This window comes from Talpa europaea (assembly GCF_964194135.1).
Source record: "Talpa europaea genome assembly, chromosome: 1".
In the NCBI taxonomy this organism is placed as follows: Eukaryota; Metazoa; Chordata; class Mammalia; order Eulipotyphla; family Talpidae; genus Talpa; species Talpa europaea.
In genome coordinates, this window is record NC_140073.1 from 49,225,533 (window position 1) to 49,250,617 (window position 25,085).

The window sequence follows — 25,085 nt, forward strand, 5'->3', positions numbered from 1 at the left end:
GTGTACTTCGGTCCTTCTGCCTGCTCTGCTCCCCGCTCTGGCTCTGGTGAATTCTCTCACCCTCCCGCGCTTCTGACTGTACCCAGTGCATGCATAAACAAAACAAACAAACAAACAAACAAATAAATAAATGAAAAACATGCCTCTATAAAAAAATAAATAAATAAATAAAAGCAGTACCTCTTTATTACTTCTTAAATACAATATGAACTTCTTAAACATGAACTAATGACAGAATTTTAAATATGGTTGTGTGTAGTAAAGAGTGGAGGGGAACCTCAATATTTCTAAGATTAGAAGTCTATTTTTTTAGCACTACAAACATGAATTGTTTTAATAGCTGTCTAAAATGTAGCCATTAATTGTAAGCTTGATAGTAAAATTTAGACATAATAGTCACTTTAAACCTCTATGTTTAAAAGGTCATTTTTAACAGTGGGAGGTTTAGTAGAAATGTACAAGAGTGGAAGTGAGAAAAAAAAAAGAGTGGAAGTGCAATTAGAGGGTGAAGGTCGAGGCAAGGAAATGACAAAGGCCGTAAGTTAGGCCGTGGCAAGAGGGATGCACAGAAGACAAATCTGAGGGATAAACAGGAAGAAAAATCAACAGAACTGGGCAATTATTTGGGTGAAAAGAGGAAGGCTTTAGGACAAAGTTCAAATAATGGCCTGATCTCAAATGTTGGTAATAAACACATCATAGATTCGATATACACAAGAGGTATCAGGAGGGAAAAGAACGAATTGGCTTTTTGAGGTAACAGTAGTTTATGACAAAGCATAAGTTTCAGTAATACAGCTTCATATCCCAATATCTGTATACTACAATATGCTCACCACCAAATGTCTAATTTCCATCTACCACCATGTAAGTGAACTCCTACCCATTTTACCCAACCCTTATCTCTATTACCCTCTGCAATCACCATTCTTGTTAGAATCTAAAGGTCTGCTTTTGTTTTGTTTGTTCATTTACTTTATCTATCTATTCTTCATCTTCTACATATGAGTAAAATCAAACAGTATTTGTCTTTTTCTGTCTTACTCAGATAACAATCTTCTCAAGGTCCTTCTATGTTGTCATAAACTGCAAGATTTCGTATTTCTCTTTATAGTCGAGTAGTATTCTATTGCATATGTTATACTATATCTATCTATCCATTCACCCATCAAATGGTGCTTAGATTGCTTCCATATCTTGGCTACTGTGAATACTGCTACTGTAAAAAACATAGGCATAGCATCTATCGTTTTGAATCAGTGTTACTGTGTTCTTCAGAACAGCCGGATCATATGGCATTTCTATTTTTAATTTTTTGAGAAATCACCAGTTTTCCACATGGTTGCAGTAATTTACATTATACAGTGTATAGGGGGTTCCCTTTACTCTACATCCTCAGCAAAACTTGATTCTTGTCATTTTGATAATAGTCACTGTCATTCTAATGAGTGTAATGTAATATCTCATTTTATTTGCATTTCCCTAGTGATAAGTGATGATGAAGATCTTTTCATGTTTCTGCTGGTCATCTCTGTGTTCTTTGGTGAAATGTCTATTTAGAGACTCTTCCCATTTTTATATCGGTTTTTTGGTTTTTATAATATTTTGGATATTAATCTCTTATTGGATATATGATATGTAAAATCTTCCAACTAGCAAGCCTCTTTTTTTGCCATGTTTTCTCTCATTATGCAAAAGACTTTGAGCTTCATGTAGTCCCATTTGTTTACTTCTATTTTTGTTTCTCTTGTAATTGGTGACAAACCCACAAACACAGCTCTAAGGATGATGTCAAAGAACTTAATGTCAATGTTCTCTTCTATGTGTTTTTTGGTTTCAGGTCTTAATATGCAATTCTTTAATCCATTCTGAATTAATTTTTCTGTATGGTATAAGACTGTGAATTAAGTTTCATTCTTTTTCATGTAGCTGTCCTGTTTTCCCAGCACCATTACTTGAGGAGACTTTATCCACTGCATGCTCTTAGTTCCACTGTCATAAATTTGCTGTCCATAAATGTGTGCACCTATTCCTGGGCTTTCAATTGTGCTCCACTAATCTATGCGTCTGCTTTTATCTCAATAGTGTCTTTCTCTGATTACTACAGTTAGGAGTACATATTTGAAGTCCATGTTTCTTGGGATTGCTTGGCCTATTCAAGATCTTTTGTGATTCCATACCAAATTTAGGAAATTTTTTGTTCTATTTCTATAAGGAACATCATTGGGATTCTGAACATTGTGTGCACTGAACCTGGATACTGTATTAGGTAAAATGGCAATTTTAACAATGTTAATTCTTCTGATCCATAGGCATGAAATGTGTTTCCATTTCTTTCTTTCTTTCTTTTTTTTTTTTTTAAAGATCCATCCATCCATGCACACAAGAACTGGGGCACAGGCCAGAGGTGTGGGAGGTGAGAGGACTGACTCACTAGGGACAGAGTGAGGAACAGACTAGGCAGACCGACCGAAACATACTGCCGAGGGGAGCAGCGGGCGAGCCAGGAGAGGTCCACTGTGCCATGTGGGTATCGACCTGGCTGAGGATTGAACTCGTGCTACAGTGGCTGCAAATAGCCCCATAGGTTGTATCTTAACCCTCTGCACCACCAGAGAGGCACATGTTTCGATTTCTATCTTCAATTCCATTCGACAAGTTTCAACAAGTCTTAAAGTTTTTAGTGTACAAATCCTTTGACATTCTTGGTTAAATTTATTCCTAGGTATTGTACTCTTTTTGATACATTTATAAATGGCTTTGTTTTCTTAATTTCTCTAATAGTTTGTTGCCTGCATATAAAAATGCAACAAATTTCTACAAATTTATTTTATAGCCTACAACCTTATCATATTCATTTATTTCTAGTTTCTGGTAGAATCTTTAGGGTTTGATATGTGTAACATCATGTTATCTGCAAAGCACAACAATTTTACTGCTCCTTGTCCAAACTTGGATATTTTATGTTCAATAAGGTTAATAAAAAATTAAGTTTCTTAATTATGTTTAACTTTGCTCCAAGTATTGAATATTTCTTGAGTTATGCCCCTTTGATATTTATATGTTGATGCCCCAACTCCTACTGTGCATATATTTGAAGATAGTGCCTTTCAAGAGATAATTAAAGCTAAACAGGATCATAAGACACTGCTGTCTCTGACACCAGACATCCCCACCCTGCACACACACGTAAGACCATGTGAAGGTATAGAGAGGACTACTGTAAGGAAGGAAGAGAGCTAACACCAGGAACCAAGTTTACCAGTATCTTGATCTTGGACTTACAGTTTCCAAAACTGTGAGAAAATAAAGTTCCATTGATTAAGTCATGCAGTCTGTGGTATTTTGCTATGGTAGGCCCAGCAGACTAATACCTGGATACAAAAACATTTCTAGGGAAACCCTAGCACTTCATGAAGAGCCATTTGAAAGTTGCTATGTTAAGAGAGTTCTCATAGTGTAAATAACCACAATCTAATTAATGTTTTATGTGCACTAAAAACATAATTCTCAAAGCAAACTAAGATTAAAAGCATCTGCTTACGAAATTTCATATTAGCGAAACGTACTATTTATCATTAAAATTGTTAAAAGTGAAATCACTACAAACATAATAAAAATTAAAGTGAACAAATATATCAATAATTAAGTAGACAGTGTCTCTGATGATCAATAAGACACAGATGTTTATTATATGGTGTATAAAAGCCAACCACTTAATATTGCAAAATAAAACTACCTGATTTTTAGGCAACATGTATAATAGTGCTTTAGACCCTCCTGGAGTCTCACTTTTATGCTCTCCCTGGATCTTATTTATCCCCAGAACTTTAAACTCCCCTATGCTAATGACTTATTTTCATTCTGAAGGAAAATATTGTAAGAAAGAAACCAAAAAAAGAGTATGTTTCATTTTTAGCCAGAACTGACCATCTTCCAAATCACCAAAATGACCAAGGGAAAGAAAGAATAGAGGCACCCAATACATATTCTCTAGACCTTTTAGAAAACATGGAGTTATTCTTTTGGCTACATACATGCAAATCTACAAGAAAGGTGACAAGCAGACATCAAGGGGATGGAGATTGTTCAAGAAAGAATACCCCACAAATGTCACCAAGGCAAAACTGGAAGAGTCTATAATGAGTCTGTAATCCTCATGTAGTTGGCATTGTAAACAGACAAATAAAGGGTTGATCCCTACCAAGAGAATTAGATATGGAAAGAAAAGTATTTGAATTTAGCAGTATGGACATTGTTCAAACCAGTTCAGTATAAAGGAAATTTTAGTGGGTTGGAACGGTACAGAAAAAAAAGAAAACTTTCAAAGGACTGAGCAACGAATGGGAGGATAAAAAAACGCAATAGTAAAAAAAGGAGAGGGTTGACTATAAAAGTATGAATGACAGTTTCTAGTAAGCCCTTAATGACCGTCATTTACCAGCACTCACTGTCCTTAGTGACTCCATTCCTTGTCTGCCTCATCCCTTCACCCCTGAGTTGTGAGTGATTTCATTCTAACAGTATGGCAAAAACAACAGTATGTGATTTCTAAGATTTGTTTACAAAAAGACCATGAGTTCTGTCTTAGGTGTTCATTGTTGAGCCTCCCATCTCTGGAGAAGCCAAGACAAGGATGTGAATCCTTCCCACAGTCCTATGGTTAAGTTTTGAAGTGGGCAAATCCTCCTCCAGCTGAGCCTTCACCTGAGACTACAGAACTGACCATCAGACTGTAGCCTGGGAGAGACTCTGGGCCAGTGGCACCCAGATAGGCCACACTTAGATTCCTAACACAAAAAAACTGTGAGAAATGTCTGATGCTCATTATTTTAAGTTGTTAAGTTTTGGCATAATGTGGGATGAAATAAACAGGTAACTAATACAGAGAGAAAGAAGAGAGGTCAGAAAGTAGCTGAAGGAGAATAAAGAGTAAAGGGAATGTTAATAGTTTTTTTTTTTTTAAATAAAATAGTAAGAGATTCTAGCTTATCAAAAAGGATAAGGAAAATAAACACGTTTATACATAAAGTGGAGTCTGTATGTGTGTGGACAAATGTCTTAAACAAAAAAGGAAAATAAATGTAAATATATTAGTAAATCTTGATAAAATATTTAAACAGGAAAATATTTTAATATTGAAGGAAGAATTTAGACATGTTAAATGAGGCCATAAAACAATTCAACAAAATTAATGGGATCAAACTCATAAAAATTATGTTCTGCAATCAGCCCTTCTGTGACTGCACAAACCTCCCTTTCAGGGGCAGCTTTTTATGCCCGCTTGTATCTGTGCAGGTATCCTTTATTCTTCTCTCAGTTTTTATAATAAACCTGCCCTTTTGGATACAAAAAAAAAAAAAAGCATATTCTCGGGCCTCCCCGGTGGCGCAGCGGTTGAGCGTTGGGTTGCGAAGCTGCCCGCGGCCTCTACGGCGCCAGTTCGATCCACGGCTGCTCCCCTGCCACCAGAGGAGGGTCCCACATGGCGCGCAGACCTCTCCTGTAGCCTGCTGCTCCCCTCAGCAGTGTACTTCGGTCCTTCTACCTGTTCTGCTCCCCTCTCTGGCTCTGGTGAATTCTCTCAACCTCCCGCGCTTCTGACTGTACCCAGTGCATGTATAAACAGAACAAACAAACAAAAAAACAAACAAATAAATAAATAAAACATGCCTCTAAAAAAAAAAAAAATTCTCCTACACAATAGAAATTAAAAATCAGTAAGAAGTCCTAAAGCCAAAACCAACAGAGGAATGAACAAAAAGAACAGAATAAAGCAAGGAATAAAATCACAAAGACGACAAACAACATGGCAAATATAGATGCCAACATATCAATATTAACTCTAAATGTAAATGGATTAAACTCATTGATAAAAAGAAACAAGAGTAGCAGGATGGATTAAAAAACAAAATCCAACCTTCTGCTGTCTCCAGGAAACATGTTTAAACACAAAAGATAAACACAGACTGAAAGTAAAAGGTTGGAAAAAAATCCTACAAGCATATGGACCAAAAAAGAGGGCAGGAACAGCCATACTTATTTCAGATGAAATAGACTTCAAATTAAAAAAGGTAAAAAGAGGGCCTCCCTGGTGGCGCAAGGGGTTAAGCACCACACTATGAAGCAATCCACAGCCTCTGCAGCAATCCACAGCCTCTGCAGCCTCTTCAATCCCCGGCCGGCCAGAGAGAAACCCACATGGCGAAGCAGACCTCTCCTGTCTCGCCCGCTACTCCCCTCAGCAGTGTATTTCAGTCAGTCTGCCTGTTCTGTTCCCCAGTCTGTCTCGGTGAATCCTCTCACCCCCCCGAATCTCTGGCCTGTACCTCAGCTCTTGTATGCATAAATAAATAAATCTTAAAAAAAAAAAAAAAGTAAAAAGAGACATAGACGGACACTACATTAATGATCAAGAGGACACTATATCAGGAAGATGCAACACTCATCAACATATACTCACCAAATGAAGGAGCACCAACATATTTTAGACAATTATTATCAGCTCTAAAAACAGACATGAAAGAAAATACATATATAGTGGGAGACTTCAACAGTACACTCTCACCAATGGACAGATCAATGAGACAAAAAATAAATAAAGACACTAGAGCCCTAAATAAAGACATAGAACTCATGGACTTAACAGACATCTATAGGACACTGCACCCAAAAAAAGCCGAGTACACATTTTTCTCAAGTGCACATGGATCATTCTCCAGAATCAATCACATACTGGGTTGCAAGACAAACAAACATCAATAGACACATGAAGATCAAAATCATTCCAACTATCTTCTCTGATCATAAAGGCATCAAACTAGAAATAAATCTTGAAAAGAAAACAAGGAACTCTCCCACTTCGTGGAGACTGGAAAACCACTGGACTAATGAGGAGATCAAAGAAGAAATTAAAAAATACTTTGAGTTGAACGACAAGGAGGACACCACTTTCCAGAAAGTATGGAATGCAGTAAAAGCAGTAATAAGAGGAAAATATACAGCAATACAGGTGCACATCAAGAAACCAGAAAGAACTCAAAGAAACAACCTAATCTCACATCTCAAAGAGCTAGAAAAAGAACAACAAAAACCCTAAAGCCAGTAGAAGGAAATAATAAAAAATCAAAGCAGAAATAAACGAAATGGAAATTAAAAAAATCCAAAAGATCAATGAAACCAAAAGTTGGTTCTTTGAAAAAATGAACAAAACATACAAATCTCTAGCCAGGCTCACAAAGAAAAAATGGGAGAAAACACATATAAATAAGATTATAAATGAAAGAGGAGAAATCACAACAGACTTAGTAGAAAGCTAAAGAATAATCAGAGGGCCTCCCCTGGTGGCGCAGCGGTTGAGCGCTGGGTTGCGAAGCTGCCCTGAGCCTCTGCAGCGCCACTTCCACCCCCAGCTGCAGGACGAGGGTCCCACATGGCATGACAGACCTCTCCTGCCGCTTGTTGCTCAACCCCTCAGCAGTGTGTTTTGTCGGTCTGTCTGTTCTGTTCCCCGCTCTGGCTCTGGTGAATTCTCTCACCCTCCCGCGCTTCTGACTACCCAGTGCTTGTATAAATAAATAAATAAATCTTTTTTTTAAAAAAAAGAATAATCAGAGATTACTATGAACACTTACATGCAAACAAATTCAACAACCTACAAGAGGTGGACAAATTCCCAGAACGATATAATTATCCAAAGCTGGAAAAAGAAGAAATAGAACACCTAAACAGACCAATTACAAGCAGCGAAATTGAGGCAGTAATCAAAGCACTCCCCAAAAACAAAGCCCAGGTCCAGATGGCTTCACAAATGAATTCTACCAAACATTCAGCAGTGAATTAGTGCCTATCCTACACAAACGCTTTAAAAAAATTGAAAAATAAGGAATGCTACCAAATACGTTCTACAAAGCCAACATTACACTAATACCAAAACCAAACAAAGACAGCACAAAAAAAATTACAGGCCAATCTCCCTAATGAACACTGATACGAAATCCTCAACAAAATCTTTGCCAACAGAATCCAACAATGCATCAAAGGGATAATACACCACAGTCAAGTGGGATTCATCCCAGGGGCACGGCACAAAGATGGTTCAACATACGAAAATCAATCAGTGTAATTCAATACATCAACAAAAAGAAAAATAAAAACCTTATGATCATATCAAAAGATGCTGAGAAAGCATTCGACAAAGTCCAACATCTATTTATGATGAAGGCCCTTGAAATTTGACAAACCCACTGCTAATATTATTTTCTTTTCTTTTTTTTTTTTTTTAGAGGCATGTTTTATTTATTTATTTATTATATTTGTTTGTTTGTTTTGTTTATACATGCACTGGGCACAGTCAGAAGCGCGGGAGGGTGAGAGAATTCACCAGAGCCAGAGCGGGGAGCAGAGCAGGCAGAAGGACCGAAGTACACTGCTGAGGGGAGCAGCGGGCGGCAGGAGAGGTCTGCGCACCATGTGGGATCCTCCTCCGGTGGCCGGGGAGCAGCCGGGGATCGAACCGGCGCCGCAGAGGCCGCGGGCAGCTTTGCAACCCAGCGCTCAACCGCTGCGCCACTGGGGAGGCCCTAATATTATTTTCAATGGTGAAAAGCAAAAGACCTTTCCTTTAAGATCAGGAACAAAGGGCCTCCCCTGGTGGCACAGGCGATTGAGCAAGATGCTGTGAAGCTGTCCGCAGCCTCTGCAGAGCCAGTTCAATCCCAGCCAGCCAGCAAGGGTCCCACATGGCGCAGCAGACCTCTCCTGTCTTGCCTGCTGTTCCCCTTAGCAGTGTATTTTGTCGTCTGCCTGTTCTGTTCCCTGCTCTGTCTCTGGTGAATCCTCTCACCCTCCCGTGCATCTGGCCTGTACCACGGTTCTTTAATGCATAAATCAATCAATCAATCAATCAATCAATCTTAAAAAAAAAAAAAAAGATCAGGAACAAGGCAAGGATGTCCTCTCTCACCACTGCTCTTCAATATAAATACTGGAGGTCTCAGCCAGGGCAATAAGACAAGAGAAAGACATACAAGGAATCCAAACAGAGAAAGAAGAAATAAAACTATCACTATTTGCAGATGATATGATAATATACGTAGAGAACCCTAAAAACTCCACAGAAAAACTACTCAAAATAATCAACCGGTTCAGTAAAGTAGCAGGATACAAAATCAACACACAAAAATCAGTAGCCTTTCTATACACAATCAATCTGAAGAAGAAGAAATCAAGAAAACCATCCCTTTTATAATTGAAAGAAAAATAATCAAATACTTGGGAATAAACCTAATAAAAGAGGTGAAAGACCCATACAAACAAAACTATAAAATATTGTTAAAAGAAATAGAAGAAGACACAAAGAAATGGAAAGACATCCCCTGTTCATGGATCAGAAGAATTAACATTATTAAAATGTCCAGACTACCAAAAGCAATACACAGATTCAACGCTATTCCAATAAAAATCTTAATGACATTCTTCAAAGAAATAGAACAAATACTGATGAAATTCATATGGAACCACAAAAAAACACAAATAGCCAAAACCCTACTGATGAAAACAAAGGAGAAAGGAGGTATCATACTTCCAAACTTCAAGCTATACTACCAAGCCATAATAATTAAAACAGTTTGGTATTGGAACAAAATCAGACAGGGAAATGCAAATCACACTGAGATACCACCTTACACCAGTAAGAATGGCACATATCAAAAAAACAAGCAACAACAAATGTTGGCGAGGATGTTGTGAAAAAGGAACTCTCCTACATTGCTGGTGGGAATGCAAACTAGTCCAACCACTATGTAAAGCTGTCTGGAGGTTCCTCAGTCTATTAAAAATGGAGCTACCATATGACCCAGCAATTCCACTCCTAGGGATCTACCCAAAGGACACATAACATTGATTCAAAAGAACACCTGTACCCCTATGTTTATTGCAGCATTTTTTACAATAGATAAAACCTGGAAACAATCCAAATGCCCAAAAAGAGATGACTAGATCAAGAAGATATGGCATATATACACAATGGAATATTATTTAGCAATCAAAAAAGATAAGCTCATGCCATTCACAGCAACAAGGATGGAACTAGAAGGAATTACGCTCAGTGAAATAAGCCAGAAGGAAAAGGAAAAATATCAGATAGTTTCACTTACAGCAGGAATATACGGGAACCAAATAAGACATCAGTGTAAAAAAATAGTAACAGTACAAAACACAACAAAGCAAAAACAGACAATTATAAATCAGAGACATCCTGCAGGGGAGGAGGAGGGAGAGGAATCAGAAGGAGGAAGAGAGGAGCACAGGGGACTGTGGTGATGGTGCACGGGTGCGTTGGTGAAGGAAACTATGGGGACTACACCTGAGGGGGTGGAGGGAAGCAAATATTGTTTAAAAATGAGCAATGATGTAAAAAAATAAAAAACTAATGAAAATTTTTAAAAAAGAAAATAAACAAGTATAGCTGGGATTAGTATATAAGATAGTTCTACCTCAGGTCTCATAAAATATAAAAAAAAAAAAAAAATGAAAAAACCAAAACTACTCACTTCACATACAGATTGATTTGCAAGGGCCTGTAATCTTAAAATGTTAAAACCAATATCCTGAAATTCTAGCCTCTCTTTTTTAAGCTCCAGAACCTTGATGCTTAATCATTAATATTCTGTTTAAAGTTAAAACAGCAACTTCACTGGTATTTTAAATAGCACTTTGAAGAGTTAAAAATTTGCTAATTTATCAATCACAATTTAATATATTTTAGAGACTTAATTAAACATTAGCTAATCAGGCTTTTAGAAAATTCCACAGCATCAACTTTTTGAAATGCAAAGTCAATTTTGCAGTGCTTCAAACTCATGCAAAAAAGATATTGGAATATATTCATATTGGGTTAAAATGTTTTTATCTAATAAAAAGTTAAAACACTTCAACCACAGAGAGTTTGGGGTTGCACTTCCTCTCCTTGAATCTGGGCAGAACTGTGGCTGCTTCAATCAACAAAACATTGTGAAAGTGACCTTATCAAATTCCTGAACCAGAAAATCAGTGAACCAATTAAAATGATTATTGTTTTATGCCATTTAATTTGGATTGTGCAAGACAAGTGGAACAGCACATGTGATTTTTGTAATTAAAACAAGCAACTCTTGTTCCTGATGGCTCCTCTTTTAATAGCACTGTGTAATCATATACACCCCACCCCAATAAAAGGCAGATGAAAATACACGAATATATACATCTTTTTAAGAGAAGAAAATAACATGGTTTCTCAATCACCTTATTATAGCCTAATATTCTGGTATGTTACGGAATTCAAAACACCCCTAACAGACATCATGGACACAGGTATATACATTGGCTTAGGCGTCCAAAAACTGCTTAGTTCTCACAGTTGACATGCAATTCCAGATAATTTTTCCTGAATGGTCTTGCCTTTAATATGGTTTACCCTAAAGCAACCATTTTTTTGATTACATACATAAAAGGATAGCTTTGGCTTTACTGATAATTTAGAAGATACCCATAGTGACTTAAAAGTCTCTGGACATTTTTCCTTTTAAGTGAGAAACAATTTCAGGCTCTCTGTATGTAATCTCAAAAAAAAAAAAAATGACAGCTTTCTTGGGCCTCATCGGTATCTTACTTGAGTTGATCAGGACGGTTTTAAGGATTAAATGAGAGAAGAGAAAAATCCTAAACACAGTGTGAGGCACAAAAACGACAAAACATCTCTGAAAGCTAACTCTAGGACTCAAGACTATTGCTTAGTAGTCTCAGAAAAAAAAAAACCACATAATGACAGTAGTTATATGCATTTGAGTCATTTTTTACTTTAAGTCAGCTTTGATTGTAGTATGAAACAGTATCAACTTATGCTAGTAATATTTTCAAAATAGAATTTACAAATATTTACCTTGATTAAATATTTTTCCCATCTATCTGCTGTAACAGATTTGCCAATCTTCCTCATCAACTTCAAATGGAGTTCCACTAATTCTTTTGGTACTTAAAAGGAAGAAAAAAACACCGTTAGCCAGCAAAATAAAACATTTGTAAACATTTGATATTATTTAAAAAAAAACTTTCCTGAACTCTGAATACTTTGTCAAGTGCTAACTTTAGCTATCTTTTACGCCCCTGAACTGAAAACCATTTTCTTATAGATGAACAGAAACATCTACGTGTTCTTTCAAACCACGATCCAGCAAAAGCACACCCTAATGTAATGATGTGTCCATACAGAGTTATCAACTGTGATCAATGTACCAGTGTGGTGCAGGGTATTGACAGCGGGGTGGCCGGGCATGTGTGGGGGAGAATATATGTGAAATCTATGTGCCTTGTGTTCAATTTTTCCGTGAATCTAAAGCACCAACACACAAATTCCTAGAATTAGAAAACTAAGAGTTGTGAGAGGGCTGCAAGCTGCTCCGCTGCAGACTGGAGCAGTGTCTAAACCAAAGGAGCTTGTTTCCTCAAGTTCCTCTGGCAGTGATTCCTGACAGTGAGACTGACAAAAGTCAGAGAGGAAAAAGTAGGTTACCCCAGAAAAACCTGTTAAGGAAGCATGAGACTGGTGAATCTGCAAGAGCCTCTCACTCTCCAAACAGAGCAGCAGCAGAGATGAAAACTTGTTTCAGACTGGGGAAATGCCATAGTGGACTTTAAAGGAAAGTTTTAATTGATATTAGAGAATACTGGATGGATCCAGAAAGTGAAAAGAAAACATGAAGAAAAGATAATTTTTTAAATCGCAGCAATGGAACCAGCTGAAAGAACAAATTTCTAGAACTGATGATGCCATAAGAAAACTGTAAAACCAGAGACACAGGAAACCTATACTAGAAATGAGTATTTTCACATTGGCTTTTGTTTTCTAAATGCTATTTTCCAAACTACTCTACATTTGGATTAAAGAACAATTAGTAAAATGAATCTTTTAATGTGCATTATTAAAAATGTTCTGAGTGAAACTGTCAATTTTATTAAGAATTGCTTGTGGGCCTCCCTCATGACGCAGAGGTAAAGTCTCAGCACTATGAAGCTATCCACAGCCACTGCAACACGAGTTCATTCCCAGCCAGGAAGCTTCCCACATGGTGTGGCAGACCTCTCCTGTCTCGCCTGCTGCTCCCCTCAGCAGTGTATTTCAGTCAATCTGCCTGTTTTGCTCCCCACTCTGTCTCTGGTGAATCCTCTCACCCTCACACCTCTGGCCTATACCCCAGCTCTTGTATGCATAAATAAATAAAATCAATCTTTGGGGGGGGGGGAGGAAGAATTGCTTTGTGCCCACCACTAGTGTGAAATAAAATCAGCACAATATTTAAGAAGAAAGAAAAGAAAATCAAGGAATATAAGTCCCAAATTCATGAGTATCCCAGAAACAGAGTCACTAATGGTTTTCAAACTGTTTCAGAAAACCACTCTTCCAATTTATCCCACATCTAATGTGCTAAAACTCCTCTGTAGAATCCCCATGGATCTTGGTTTGATGACCTTCAGGGACAGAAAATACTTAACTTCCAAAGTTCTAATTATTAAAAAAAAATACCACTTCATAAAGTAAAAATCTGCCATTCTGCACACCTTCCTTCCATGTTTTTGCTCTTATTCGCTAGTTTCAAAGACAGTACACTTTCAGTTCTCCTATTGGAATCTTCAAATACTTGAAGATTGCTGTATCTCCCCGCAGGTCCTCTTTTGTAACTGTGAAAAACCCAGAGTTCCTCCAAATATCCCTTGGGCATGACCTGATAATGTTTAATTATATTAATTAAACCTGAGGGAAATAAACGATGCATACACCCATCAAACTCAGCATTTCCTAAATACCAAGTACTACTTGTAACCTAAGAGAAATTAGACATGCAAACTACCTAAAAAGATTCCATAATCAAATATATTAGGATAATGCAAAATTTTAAGAAAAGGTTATTATGAACTATTTTTTTCTTAACTCAGGATTTACTGAAGTTTTTATTGATTCATTGGTCTTGTGAGCAAAGAGTAATTATTGATTTAAGCATGTTAAATAGGTTATATATTACTTGATTTCCTCACTGGAGCACTGATTTTCACATAACACCATCCAATAAAAATATAAGATGAGCCACATACTTTCAAATTTTTAGTAGTCCATTCTTAAGTAATAAAAAGGTCAACATTAATTTATACACTTTCAGTAATATATAACCCTAATGGGAGTTCAACATAAGTATTTTCAATTTCAGATATTTTATATCTTTAAGTATTCAAAATATATTGTGCATTTTATACTTACAGCACGTTATCAATTCATACTAGCCATACTTTAAGTGCTCAAGAGCCACAAATGACTAGGGCTTCTGTACTGGACGGACCATGTAGAGTCAGCATATTTAAAACTAAAATTTATAACCTCCAGTGTACTTAAAAAAAATTTTAGATATAATACATTAGTTTCAGTTGTATAACATGGTGATTTGCAAAAGGTAATTGTATATATTACAGAAAATCACAAGTATAGTTAACATTCAACTTGTTTTTATTATAAACAGAAATGACATGCTGACAACTCTTATGGACACCAGCAGCTCTTAATAGTTAATATTTTTTCAATTGATAAGAAACAGTCAAAAACTTCAACAGAACAATCAATGAACAATAGGTAAGATGATGTGAGCCGTCCTCACAGCAGTCTGCAATGTCCTGGCAGAGAAAATCTAAGGTATGAGAGGCCATGGCTTCCAGCATCTACTTCTAATCAGATGACCCTATTTTCTGTCTCTCCTCCTTGCTACTCAATTTAAGAATACTGAGGGCAGAACTGTAGGGGAGGTAGGAGAAAGAGAAAAAGGAACTCTCCTAAATTGCTGGTGGGAATGCAAACTGGTCCAACCACTACGGAAAGCTGTCTGGAGGTTCCTCAGTCTACTAAAAATGGAGCTACCATATGACCCAGCAATTCCACTCCTAGGATTCTACCCAAAGGACACAAAAACATTGATTCAAAAGAACACCTGTACACCCATGCTTATTGCAGCACTATTAACAATAGGTAAAACCTGGAAACAATCCAAATGCCCAAAAAGAATGACTGGATCAAGAAGAAGTGGCATATATATATATATATATATATATACACACACACACACACAGTGGAATATTATTTAGCAATCAAAAAAGATAAACTCATGCCATTCATGGATGGAACTAGAAGGAATTATGCTCAGTGAAATAAGCCAAAAGGAAAAAGAAAAATATCAGATGGTTTCAGTTATAGCAGGAATATAGGGGAACCCAACAAGGCATCAGTGTAAAAAAATAATAACAGTGCAAAACACAACAAAGCAAAAACCGACAATTACAAATCAGAGACATACTGCAGGAGAGGAGGAGGGAGAGGGATCTGAGGGAGGGAAGGAGAGAGGGAGGAGCACGGGGGACTGAGGTGATGGTGCATGGGTGCATTGGTGAAGGAAATTCTACGGGGACTACACCTGAGGAAGTGGGGGGAAGCAAACATTGTTTAAAAATGAACAATGATGTAAAAAAATTAAAAATAAATTAAAAAAATAAAAAGAATCAGTGATGTGATAGTAGTTAAGGATGACTAAGGAATTTCCTCCCAACACTTCCTAATAATTGCAAGCCTAGTAAAAATGTTGGAACACTAATTCATCCAATTACAATTTTTTTTGGGAAACATTTTACATAAAGTACAATCATCAGGTTCGCTAATAAATGAACATAAAGCAGCAGCCAACCAAGTCAATGAAGGGAAGAACATGTCTATCAATTTGTTCATTTTTTAAAAGCAAAATCTACAACATTCCATTTAAACACATAATTCATAATTTAGAAAGATGCCACTACACACAGACATTAATAATAAAATCAAATAAATCTGTCTGTACCACACCTCATTTTTCATATTCTTCGTAATTTCAAATGTTCACATTTCACTTAAAAGTCTGAACTTAATTTTTTCTCATCCATAAATGAAGCAGTTGCACCAGATGAGCATGAGTCTTCCAGCTCATATTCAATGTCTATGTCTAGATATTGAGGTATTTATTTGCCTTATAACAAGGGTCAAAAAACCTAAAATTTTTGAATTGAAAGCAAATATCCAATAGAATAGAATACTTAACATCTTAAAATGTGGTGTGCATTGCCCAATACCAGACAGAAGTCATGCAAGAGTTAAAACCTCTTGCATTCCAATCCAGGGCACTTTTCTCATAAATATCAAAGGGATTCAGGAATAGTGCAGAATACCTAACTTATGACTCAAGTAACCCCTTCTACCCAGGTCTGTATCTGGATTTTGATCTTGGGATGCTGCTTCCTATGTACTACATTTCTAAATGTAATCCAGTTAGCAGTTGTGGCAAGAGCAAAAGGAATAAAATACCTAGGAATAAATTTAGCCAAGGATGTGAAGGACCTGCACAATGAAAACTATAAAACACTGTTGAAAGAAACCAAAGAAGGGGCCTCCCTGGTGGTGCAAGGGGTTAAGACGCATCACACTATGAAGCTATCTGCAGCCACTGCAGCATAAGTTCAATCCCCAGCCAGGGAGGTGACCCACATGGCACAGCAAACCTCTCCTGTCTTGCCCGCTGCTCCCCTCAGCAGTGTATTTCAGCAGATCCGCCTGTTCTGTGCCCTACTCCGTCTCCGGTGAATCTTCTCACCCAACTCATCTCTGGCCTCACCCCAGCTCTTGTATACATAAATAAATAAATCTTTAAAAAAGGAAAAAATAAACAGAAGAAGACACATAAAAATGGAAAGATATTCTGTGCTCACGAATCAGAAGAATCAATATTGTCAAAATGGTTATTTTACCTAAAGCAACATACACATTCAAAGTAATCCCTATTAAAATCCCAATGGCATTCTTCACAGAAATAGAAGATAATATCCTAAAATCTGTATGGAACCACAAAAAACCTTCAACAGCTAAAATAAATGGAGATATCATGCTCCCGGACTTCAAATTATATTATAAAGCAACAGTAATCAAAACAGTATGTAGTACAATAAAAACAGGCAAATGGATCTGACTTGAGATCCCAGAAATAAAACCACACATATGTGGGCCCTTACTTAATGACAAAGGAGCCAAGAGTATAGAAAACAGAAAGGAAAATTTCTTCAATAAATACTGTTGGGGGGCCTCCCCTGGTGGTGCAGTGGTTGAGAGCTGGGTTGCGAGGCTGCCTGCAGCCTCTGCAGCGCCAGTCTGATCCCAGCCACCGGCAAGGGTCCCACAAAAAACATAACAATAAACAAACAAACAAACAAATAAATAAATAAATAAATAAATACTGCTGGGAAAATACACTGCTACAATGAAACTAGACCAGTATCTTACAGCTTATACTAAAATCAACTCAAAATGTATTCAACACTTTAACAAAGACCAAGACCATAAAATACATAGAAGAAAACCTAAGTAAGAGCTCTATGACATCAGTCTCAATGATGTGTTTGTGGACTTGTCTCCAACAGCAAAGAAGCAAAAAAGAATATAAACAAGTAGGACGGTATCAAACTAAAGAGTTTCTTTTGTGAAGTGAAAGAAACCACCAATTAAGACAAAAAGGCAGCCTACTTACTGAAAAGGAAAAGATATTTGCAAACCATCTATCAGACAAGGGGTTAATATCCAATATATATCAACAACTTGTACAACTCAACAACAAAATTATAACCAATTAAAAGTCAAATAATAAATGTTTGTGAGGATGCAGAGAAAAAGGAACCCTTATCCACTGTTGGTGGGAATTAAACTGGTACAGTCATTATGGAAAATAGTATGGCGGTGTCTCAAAAATTAAAAACAGAAGTACCATATGGTCCAATAATTATATTTCCAAGTATTTATCCAAAAAATATGAAAAGACAAGCTTGAAAAGATATACATACCCCATGTTCATGGTAGTCACAGTAGGCAAGATATGAAAAAAACCCAAGTACTCAATGAATGAAGATGTGATATATATATACAATGGAATACTACTCAGCCATTAAAAAAGATGAAATATTGCCATTCATCTGTGATAACATAGAAGAACCTTGAGGAGACTATGCTAAACAAAATAAGAAGACATGATTTCACTCATTTATGGAATATAAAGGGAAAAAAGCAAAGCTTTAGACTCTACAACAGAATGGCAGCTACCAAAGAAGAAGGGTAGGAATGGGTAGAAGGACCCATTGGTTGGTGGTAGATGCTGAAAGGAGATTTGGCTGTGGGCGTAAGAAAATTTAATCTTGTAACCTATATAGTGTTGTAACTATGATACCTTAAAAAAAAACTTTATAGTTAAATTAGCTGTGGCAAGAGAAAAATTACTACTCCTCCCAATCTATTGTTTCTTTTTTTGAACAACTTTATTGAGATATAATTCTCACATCATACCATTCAGTCGTTTAAAGCATGCAAGACAAAGGTTTCATTATATGACTACTTTTGTAGTCGTGCTAAAACACAATGACAAAAATTTGTCATTTTAACCATTTTTAAGTGTACATTGCAGCAGCATTAATTATATTCATAATATGTGCAACCATCATCACTATTTCCCAATTTATTCTTAAAGTTAAGACTTTTGAAACAGTCGCTCCATTTCCAAATTGCTTTCTGAGAAATTTATAATTAAAAAAATCAAAATCCGGGCCTCCCTAGTGGCGCAGCGGTTGAGCGCTGGGTTGCGAAGCTGCCCGCGGCCTCTGGGGCGCCGGTTCGATCCCTGGCTGCTCCCCGGCCACCGGAGGAGGGTCCCACATGGCGCGCAAACCTCCCCTGCCGCCCGCTGCTCCCCTCAGCAGTGTACTTCGGTCCTTCTGCCTGCTCTGCTCCACGCTCTGGCTCTGGTGAATTCTCTCACCCTCCCCCGCTTCTGACTATACCCAGTGCATGTATAAACAAAACAAACAAACAAACAAATAAGTAAATAAAACATGCCTCTATTCAAAAAAAAAAACCTATTAAAAAAAAGTTTAAAAAAAAATCAAAATCCACTATAATTTTCAATAGGGACATTATTATCCCCAAGGGGCAAAAACTGGTCAGTGAGGGGGCAAAAAATATCACAGTAATAGTTTATGGTTTGCCACAATTTAACCATATCTGACAAAATTGTACTCCTCAGTATTTAATTTCTCTTGTTGGAAATTAACTTAGAATTAAATTAATTTTTTCTCTTTAGGAATGTGATGACAAAAAAGACAGAAACACCAGTTTTAGAATTAAAACAGTATCACTGTTACTCAAAATGTAAAACACAACCTTAATGTTCACCCTACAAAAGAAGTTGAATACCACTGAAAACCAGCCCAAGTTGTAAAATGCCTAGCTCCCCAACAAGAACTGATCTAATCAATGATGTTAAACAAAATAATGGGAAAATTTTTCTTGCCATTTTAATATTTAAATAAAGCAGAAAATAAGTACAGTCACTATAATGTTGTTTTAAATGTATCCCAAATGCTGTAATTGAGAGAAAACAAAATTTAAGTATTAACAAAAAAAGAGAGAGAAAATAAGGGTAGGTTCTTTGACATCACAGAGTCTTAATTATCTTTATAGTCTCCCTTTGCAATTATCTATGATCTATCTCCTTTTCTTCCTTTTTTCTTAGATATAAGTTCCATATAGATAACAGCCAAACCTGCCTTTTCATCACTGTATTCCCAGCACCAATCACTGTCCTGTTCCTTATATCCAATGATTTTATGAAATGGAAGAGGAACCAGAAAATTGGGACCCCCCTGGTGGCACAAGGAGTTAAGTCTCAGCACTATCAAGCTATCAATAGCAGCCAGAGCAGCCCCAGCTGGATCCCAAGTTAGTTCACTAACCCACCTGGTGCAGCAGACCTCTCCTGTCTGACCCGCTGCTCCCTTCAGCAGTGTATTTCAGTCAATCTGCCTGTTCTGCTCCCCACTCTCTCTGGTAAATCCTCTCACCTCCCCACATCTCTGGCCTACAACTCAGCTCTTGTATGCATAAATAAATCAATCTTTAAAAAAAAGAACAAAAAAAACAAAGGAGCAAGAAAGCAAAAGACAGAAAAGGAACAAGGAAAGTAAAAAACACTGGTGAGAGTGGAAGGACATTCGGCAGGCAGCTAGAAAAAAATAGTTGATTTTGTAGGTATAAAAGAGAAATTAATTAGTATGGAGGAAAATGAGGTAACAAAATGATGGCAAAGGAGCTTTGGGTTTCAGTTCACTGTGTGAACAATCAGGTGATATCACTGATCCAAAACAACTTATTTGCTCTTTTTTTTTAATCCTCTCCCTTTTAATGGGAGGAATGGAAATGAATGCTCTTATGGACATCTGTATATAAGAGTAGATAATGAAGTGCTTATGTTTAATTAAATACCTAACCAGTGACTTCCTAACACCTACAGACATCCACAGGTTCAGGTTTCTATCCTCATGATATACATCCCATTATATTTAAAAAGTTGAATAGCACCTTGATTCAAAACCATGACTTCAGATACTATGACATCAGTTTGATGTCTTATAACAATGGAAAAAGTATCTTGACATTTTAATATTGAATTCTGCATAACTATGTACTTACATGGAAAGAACTCCATTTCCATGTGAAATTTTATCTTTATTCCTTGCTAACCAGTGTCAGTTCACACTCTGCTTCCAAACAACATTCATTTCACAAGTAACATGTCATCTTACAGTTTTCCTGAAATCTTGGCAGAAAGCATAATAAAATGGGCTCATAGTAACTAGTTATTTCAAGAAATGAAAAAATGTGTACGAAAGCACTTTATAAACCTTCAGGCAATACATACAAACCAAAATTACTGTTATTCACCACCAGATGGTGATCATGACTCATTTAAAGCAAAATGTTGATCTGATTTAGGGGGCAACCAGCTGACTATTAAAAAATAATAGGCACCATGGGGCTTCCCCTGGTGGCGTAGTGGGTGAGTGCTGGGCTACGAAGCTCCCCACAGCCTCTGCAGTGCCAGTTCGATCCCCGGCTGCCGGGCGAGGGTCCCACATGGCGTGCAGACCTCTCCTGCCGCCCGCTGCTCCCCTCAGCATTGTACTTCGGTCCATCTGCCTGCTCTGCTCCCCGCTCTGGCTCTGGTGAATTCTCTCACCATCCCCTGCTTCTGACTGTACCTAGTGTTTGTATAAATAAATAAACAAATCTTTACAAAAAAAAAAAAATTGGCACCCTGGTGCCTGAATAAAATGTTGGTGATCCAATGGAGCATCAGCAAAACACAAGCAATTAAGTCTTCTGTCTGAAGAGTTCTCAAGTAATTGATTTGCTCATGTGAGCATTTAATAACTATGGAATTTAAGGAAAATAATTCCTTAATGTCCTAGAATTTCCAGCCAACTAAACAATTTCAAAATCAATTAACCAAGATGGAATATTACTCAGCATTCAAAAAAGATAAACACATGCAGTTTGCAGCAACATGGATGTAGCTGGAAGGGATCATGCTCAGCGAAATAAGCCAGAAAGAAAAAGAAAAATACCGGATGGTCTCACTCATAGCAGGAATCTAGAAAACTTAAACAAGGGACCAGGAAAATGAATAACTATAAGAAAGTGAAAATCAAAATCAACAAACAACTATGAACCAGAGACACTCTATGGGAGGTGGGAGGCGTGGAGGGGAGGGATTGGGGTCAAAATAAGGGGGTTGCAATTGTATGGGGAATATAAAAATAAAATTTGTTATAAAAACAAATAAATAAAAGAAAAAAAATCAATTAACCAAGAAATGAAATTATATTCTGTCACCTCTATAACTGATGCTGGCAGCACCTCACCTTTATTCTCTCAATCCTTAAGATTCCAGTGCAGGCCAATCTGCCAGGGCAACTTACATGTGCAATATTCTGCTAGAGGGTTTTCCTAGACTACAAAGCAAGGAAGTTAACCCTTCCTAGTAACAAGGCTCAACCAGTAACAACAGAAGCTCCTTTACTCTTGGTGAGAAAATCTGAGATATAATTTACACAGTCTCTCAGAGCACAACAGAAGGATTCTGCCCTGGCTGCCTAGATAGAAGTAAACCTACTCGATTACACATCCTGTATTGCCTTTTTTCCCCTTCCTAGCATCACTTCCTCTTTACTCACGAGTATTTCCTGGCATCACTGTTCAAATAAACTACTTGCACTCACATTTTGTCTCAGGGTCTGTTTCTTGGGAAATCCAGCATGAGACAATCTCTTTGTTTTTGAATGAAAGCTATGGACATCCTAAGAAAAATGTAAACAAAAAGTTCTGCAAATATGTTCAAAGAATTTACAGACAACCTAAAAGGCATACAAATATCCCAGTTTAAAGAACCCTTCCTCCTAGAGGTTCAGAATAACTAAGATCTTAATGTTTTTGAAAAAAGTTCCATCAAGATTGTTCAGTTATGATGAAAAACATCCCAAATCCACCCCTTACTCCTCCATGTTGGCTAAGAAGTAACAGTATTTCAATGCTGAGTTTATGCATAAAATAAAATCTAACTGAAAATAAGACAACTGTTGGCTTAAGCTTCACATTTTAAAAAAAGACAAATGTTCCTATAAAGACTGGTTTACTAACACTGGTCTATTGAAAAGTCATAAAATATGAAATGCATATTTTCATTTACATTTGACGTCTAATGGATTTTTAAGTTGTTTCTGCCCCCACACAACAGGACAAGAAAGAGCATGGAAATTGTGAAAATTTCCTTTGGAAATCAACATGGGGCTATTTAAAGTCCCCTCCAACTCACATACTCTCCTCCCCAATCCTCTGCAGAGTTCTACACACTTAGTCTCCATTTTCTCACCTTTCCCATTTGCTCCAAATGCACCATAAGTCAGAATGACTAGACTTCAGTAGTTAAATGAGTTATTTGTCTTAACTTGGCAACATGTAACAAATGGTGACCATATAACAATGGTCACCATCCTTTTTTCTGATTTTGCCTCATTGCTTTGTCCCTTTTTGGATTTCTTTGCAGGCCCTCCATTCCTGCCCTATCTTTGAAAGTTGATTCTATCTTAGGACTTGATGTCTTTTGTCCCTTCCATTCCTTTGCTTCATCCATTCCACTGCTTCAATTTAAATATGTTATTTATTGTCTGCTGGTTATGGTTACAGTCAAGTAACAGAAAACCTTATAGGAGTGGAATCACAAATAAGAGTTTAGTTTTTCTCACATACAACTCAAGAGTGACGAGCTACTCGTTTTGTAGAGCAACAAATCCACCATACTGAATTTCTTGGAATTCCCAAACATTCTATGCAGTTTCTGGCCTCCAGGCCTTAGCATATGCTTATGAGGAGTCCTGTATCCTCATCTTACCTGGACTCATGCTCTAGATTGTTTGGTTGTTGCTCCCATAGGAAACCATTCCTTTAGACCATCTTATCATGATTAAGTGTCCTTGCTGAATATCCTAAAATGATTCTTATTCACCACCTTGTATCATAAATGTCTGTTTGAGCATCTGTATCCCACATTAAACAGGCCTGTGTCTTCAGCACCTAGGACAGTGCCTAGCACATAACATGCATCCAATAAAGACTAATTCAGCAAATTGATCTGGTCTGAACAAAGTTTTCCATGAATATGAACCTCTCCTAATCCAATTAACTGATTGATTGCAAATACGTAAACAGTAATGATTTTTCTTGTCCATACTTTAAAAAGACAACTAAAGTTGTCTGAAGTCACTATAGGAAGGATGTGAAAAAGAATAGCCATTGTGGCAATGTGCACTTAGATCACCCAATCAACTACATTTACTAACAACTTACAGTGGGCTAACATTCTACTGACATTATGAATGACCGTCCTAACATGATAAGAGAACATACTAATAAGACCAGAAAAAAATGAAATAGGAGCTATGGCTAACTAAATTGTTTTTCTGTGACTCCCTTCCCAGTCAGTCACCTCATTCCCAGTCCAAGTTAATCTGCTTTCTGTCACCAGAGATTTGTCTTTTCAGTTCAAATAAATGGAATCATATGATATGTACTTTTTTCCCACTCAGCATGTTTTTGAGATTCACCCATGTTTTTCAGTATCATCAATCTTATCAGCAGTTCAGTCCTTTTTAACATGAGTAGTAACAAATAGTACGAATGTATTTGTTTACCCAATCGTGATATTTGGCTCCAGTTCTGATTATTGTCTGTAAAGCTGCTATCCATGCACAAGTCTTTGTTGTAGACGTGCATTTAAATTCCTCTTGGGTAGATAATAGTGGAAACTGATAGACTATGGAAAGTGTAAGTTTAACTTAATAAGAAATTCCTGAATGTTTTGCCAAAGTAGTGAAATCAATTCAATCTTCCCACCATTGTGTAAGAGTTCTAGTTAGTTTACATCCTTACCAACACCTGAGGTATTGTCAGCAATTTTGAAAGAATGTGTTTTCCACTTTGTTGAGGAGAATATTCCAAAAAATGTTAACAACATCGTTTGTTGAAAACATTATTCATGTCTTGTATATTCTTGTATATTCTGGTTAATTTTCTGTCTAGTTGCTGAAATTTCCCATATATCTTTAGATTGTATATGTATTCTTCAGTTATGTCAATTTTTCTTCACATCTTTTCAAGTTCTGTTATTGGGTAAAAACAGCCAGAATTATTATATCCTCCTGATGAATTAACCCATTTAACATTATGAAATATCCTTCTATTTCTACTAATATTCTTTGTTATAAAGTCTCCATTTTCTCGTATTTGTATAGTCATTAAGGAAATTGCATAAAATTCAAATTTCAGTGTCTATACAAGTAAATTTTTTTTCAAATAAATTTTTAATGGAATACAGCCACTCTTATTCATTATATAATGCCCATGGTTATTTTCATGTTAAAATCGACAGAACTGAGCAGTTTCAACAGAAAGTGCATTGACCAAAAGGTCTAAAATATTCTTTAATACTTGGCTCTTTATACAAAAGCTAAATCCTGGGCCTCCCTGGTGGCACAAGGAGTTAAGATGCAGCACTATGAAGCTATCCGCAACCACTGAAGCATGAGTGATACCTGGCCCACCAGTGAGCAACCCACAT

At 36.9% G+C, this 25,085-nt stretch overlaps 1 protein-coding gene across 1 annotated transcript in view; it reads right to left on the reverse strand.

Moving 5' to 3' along the window:
* The window catches only part of RSF1 (remodeling and spacing factor 1), a gene marked incomplete at both ends in the record, with an annotated part of 130,086 nt that overhangs the window by 82,235 nt on the left and 22,766 nt on the right, over nucleotides 1-25,085 (reverse strand). Inside the window, one exon of the mRNA XM_084250502.1 lies at nucleotides 11,921-12,012. Coding sequence (XP_084106628.1) covers nucleotides 11,921-12,012 — 92 coding nt within the window. The remainder of the gene's footprint in view (nucleotides 1-11,920; nucleotides 12,013-25,085) is intronic.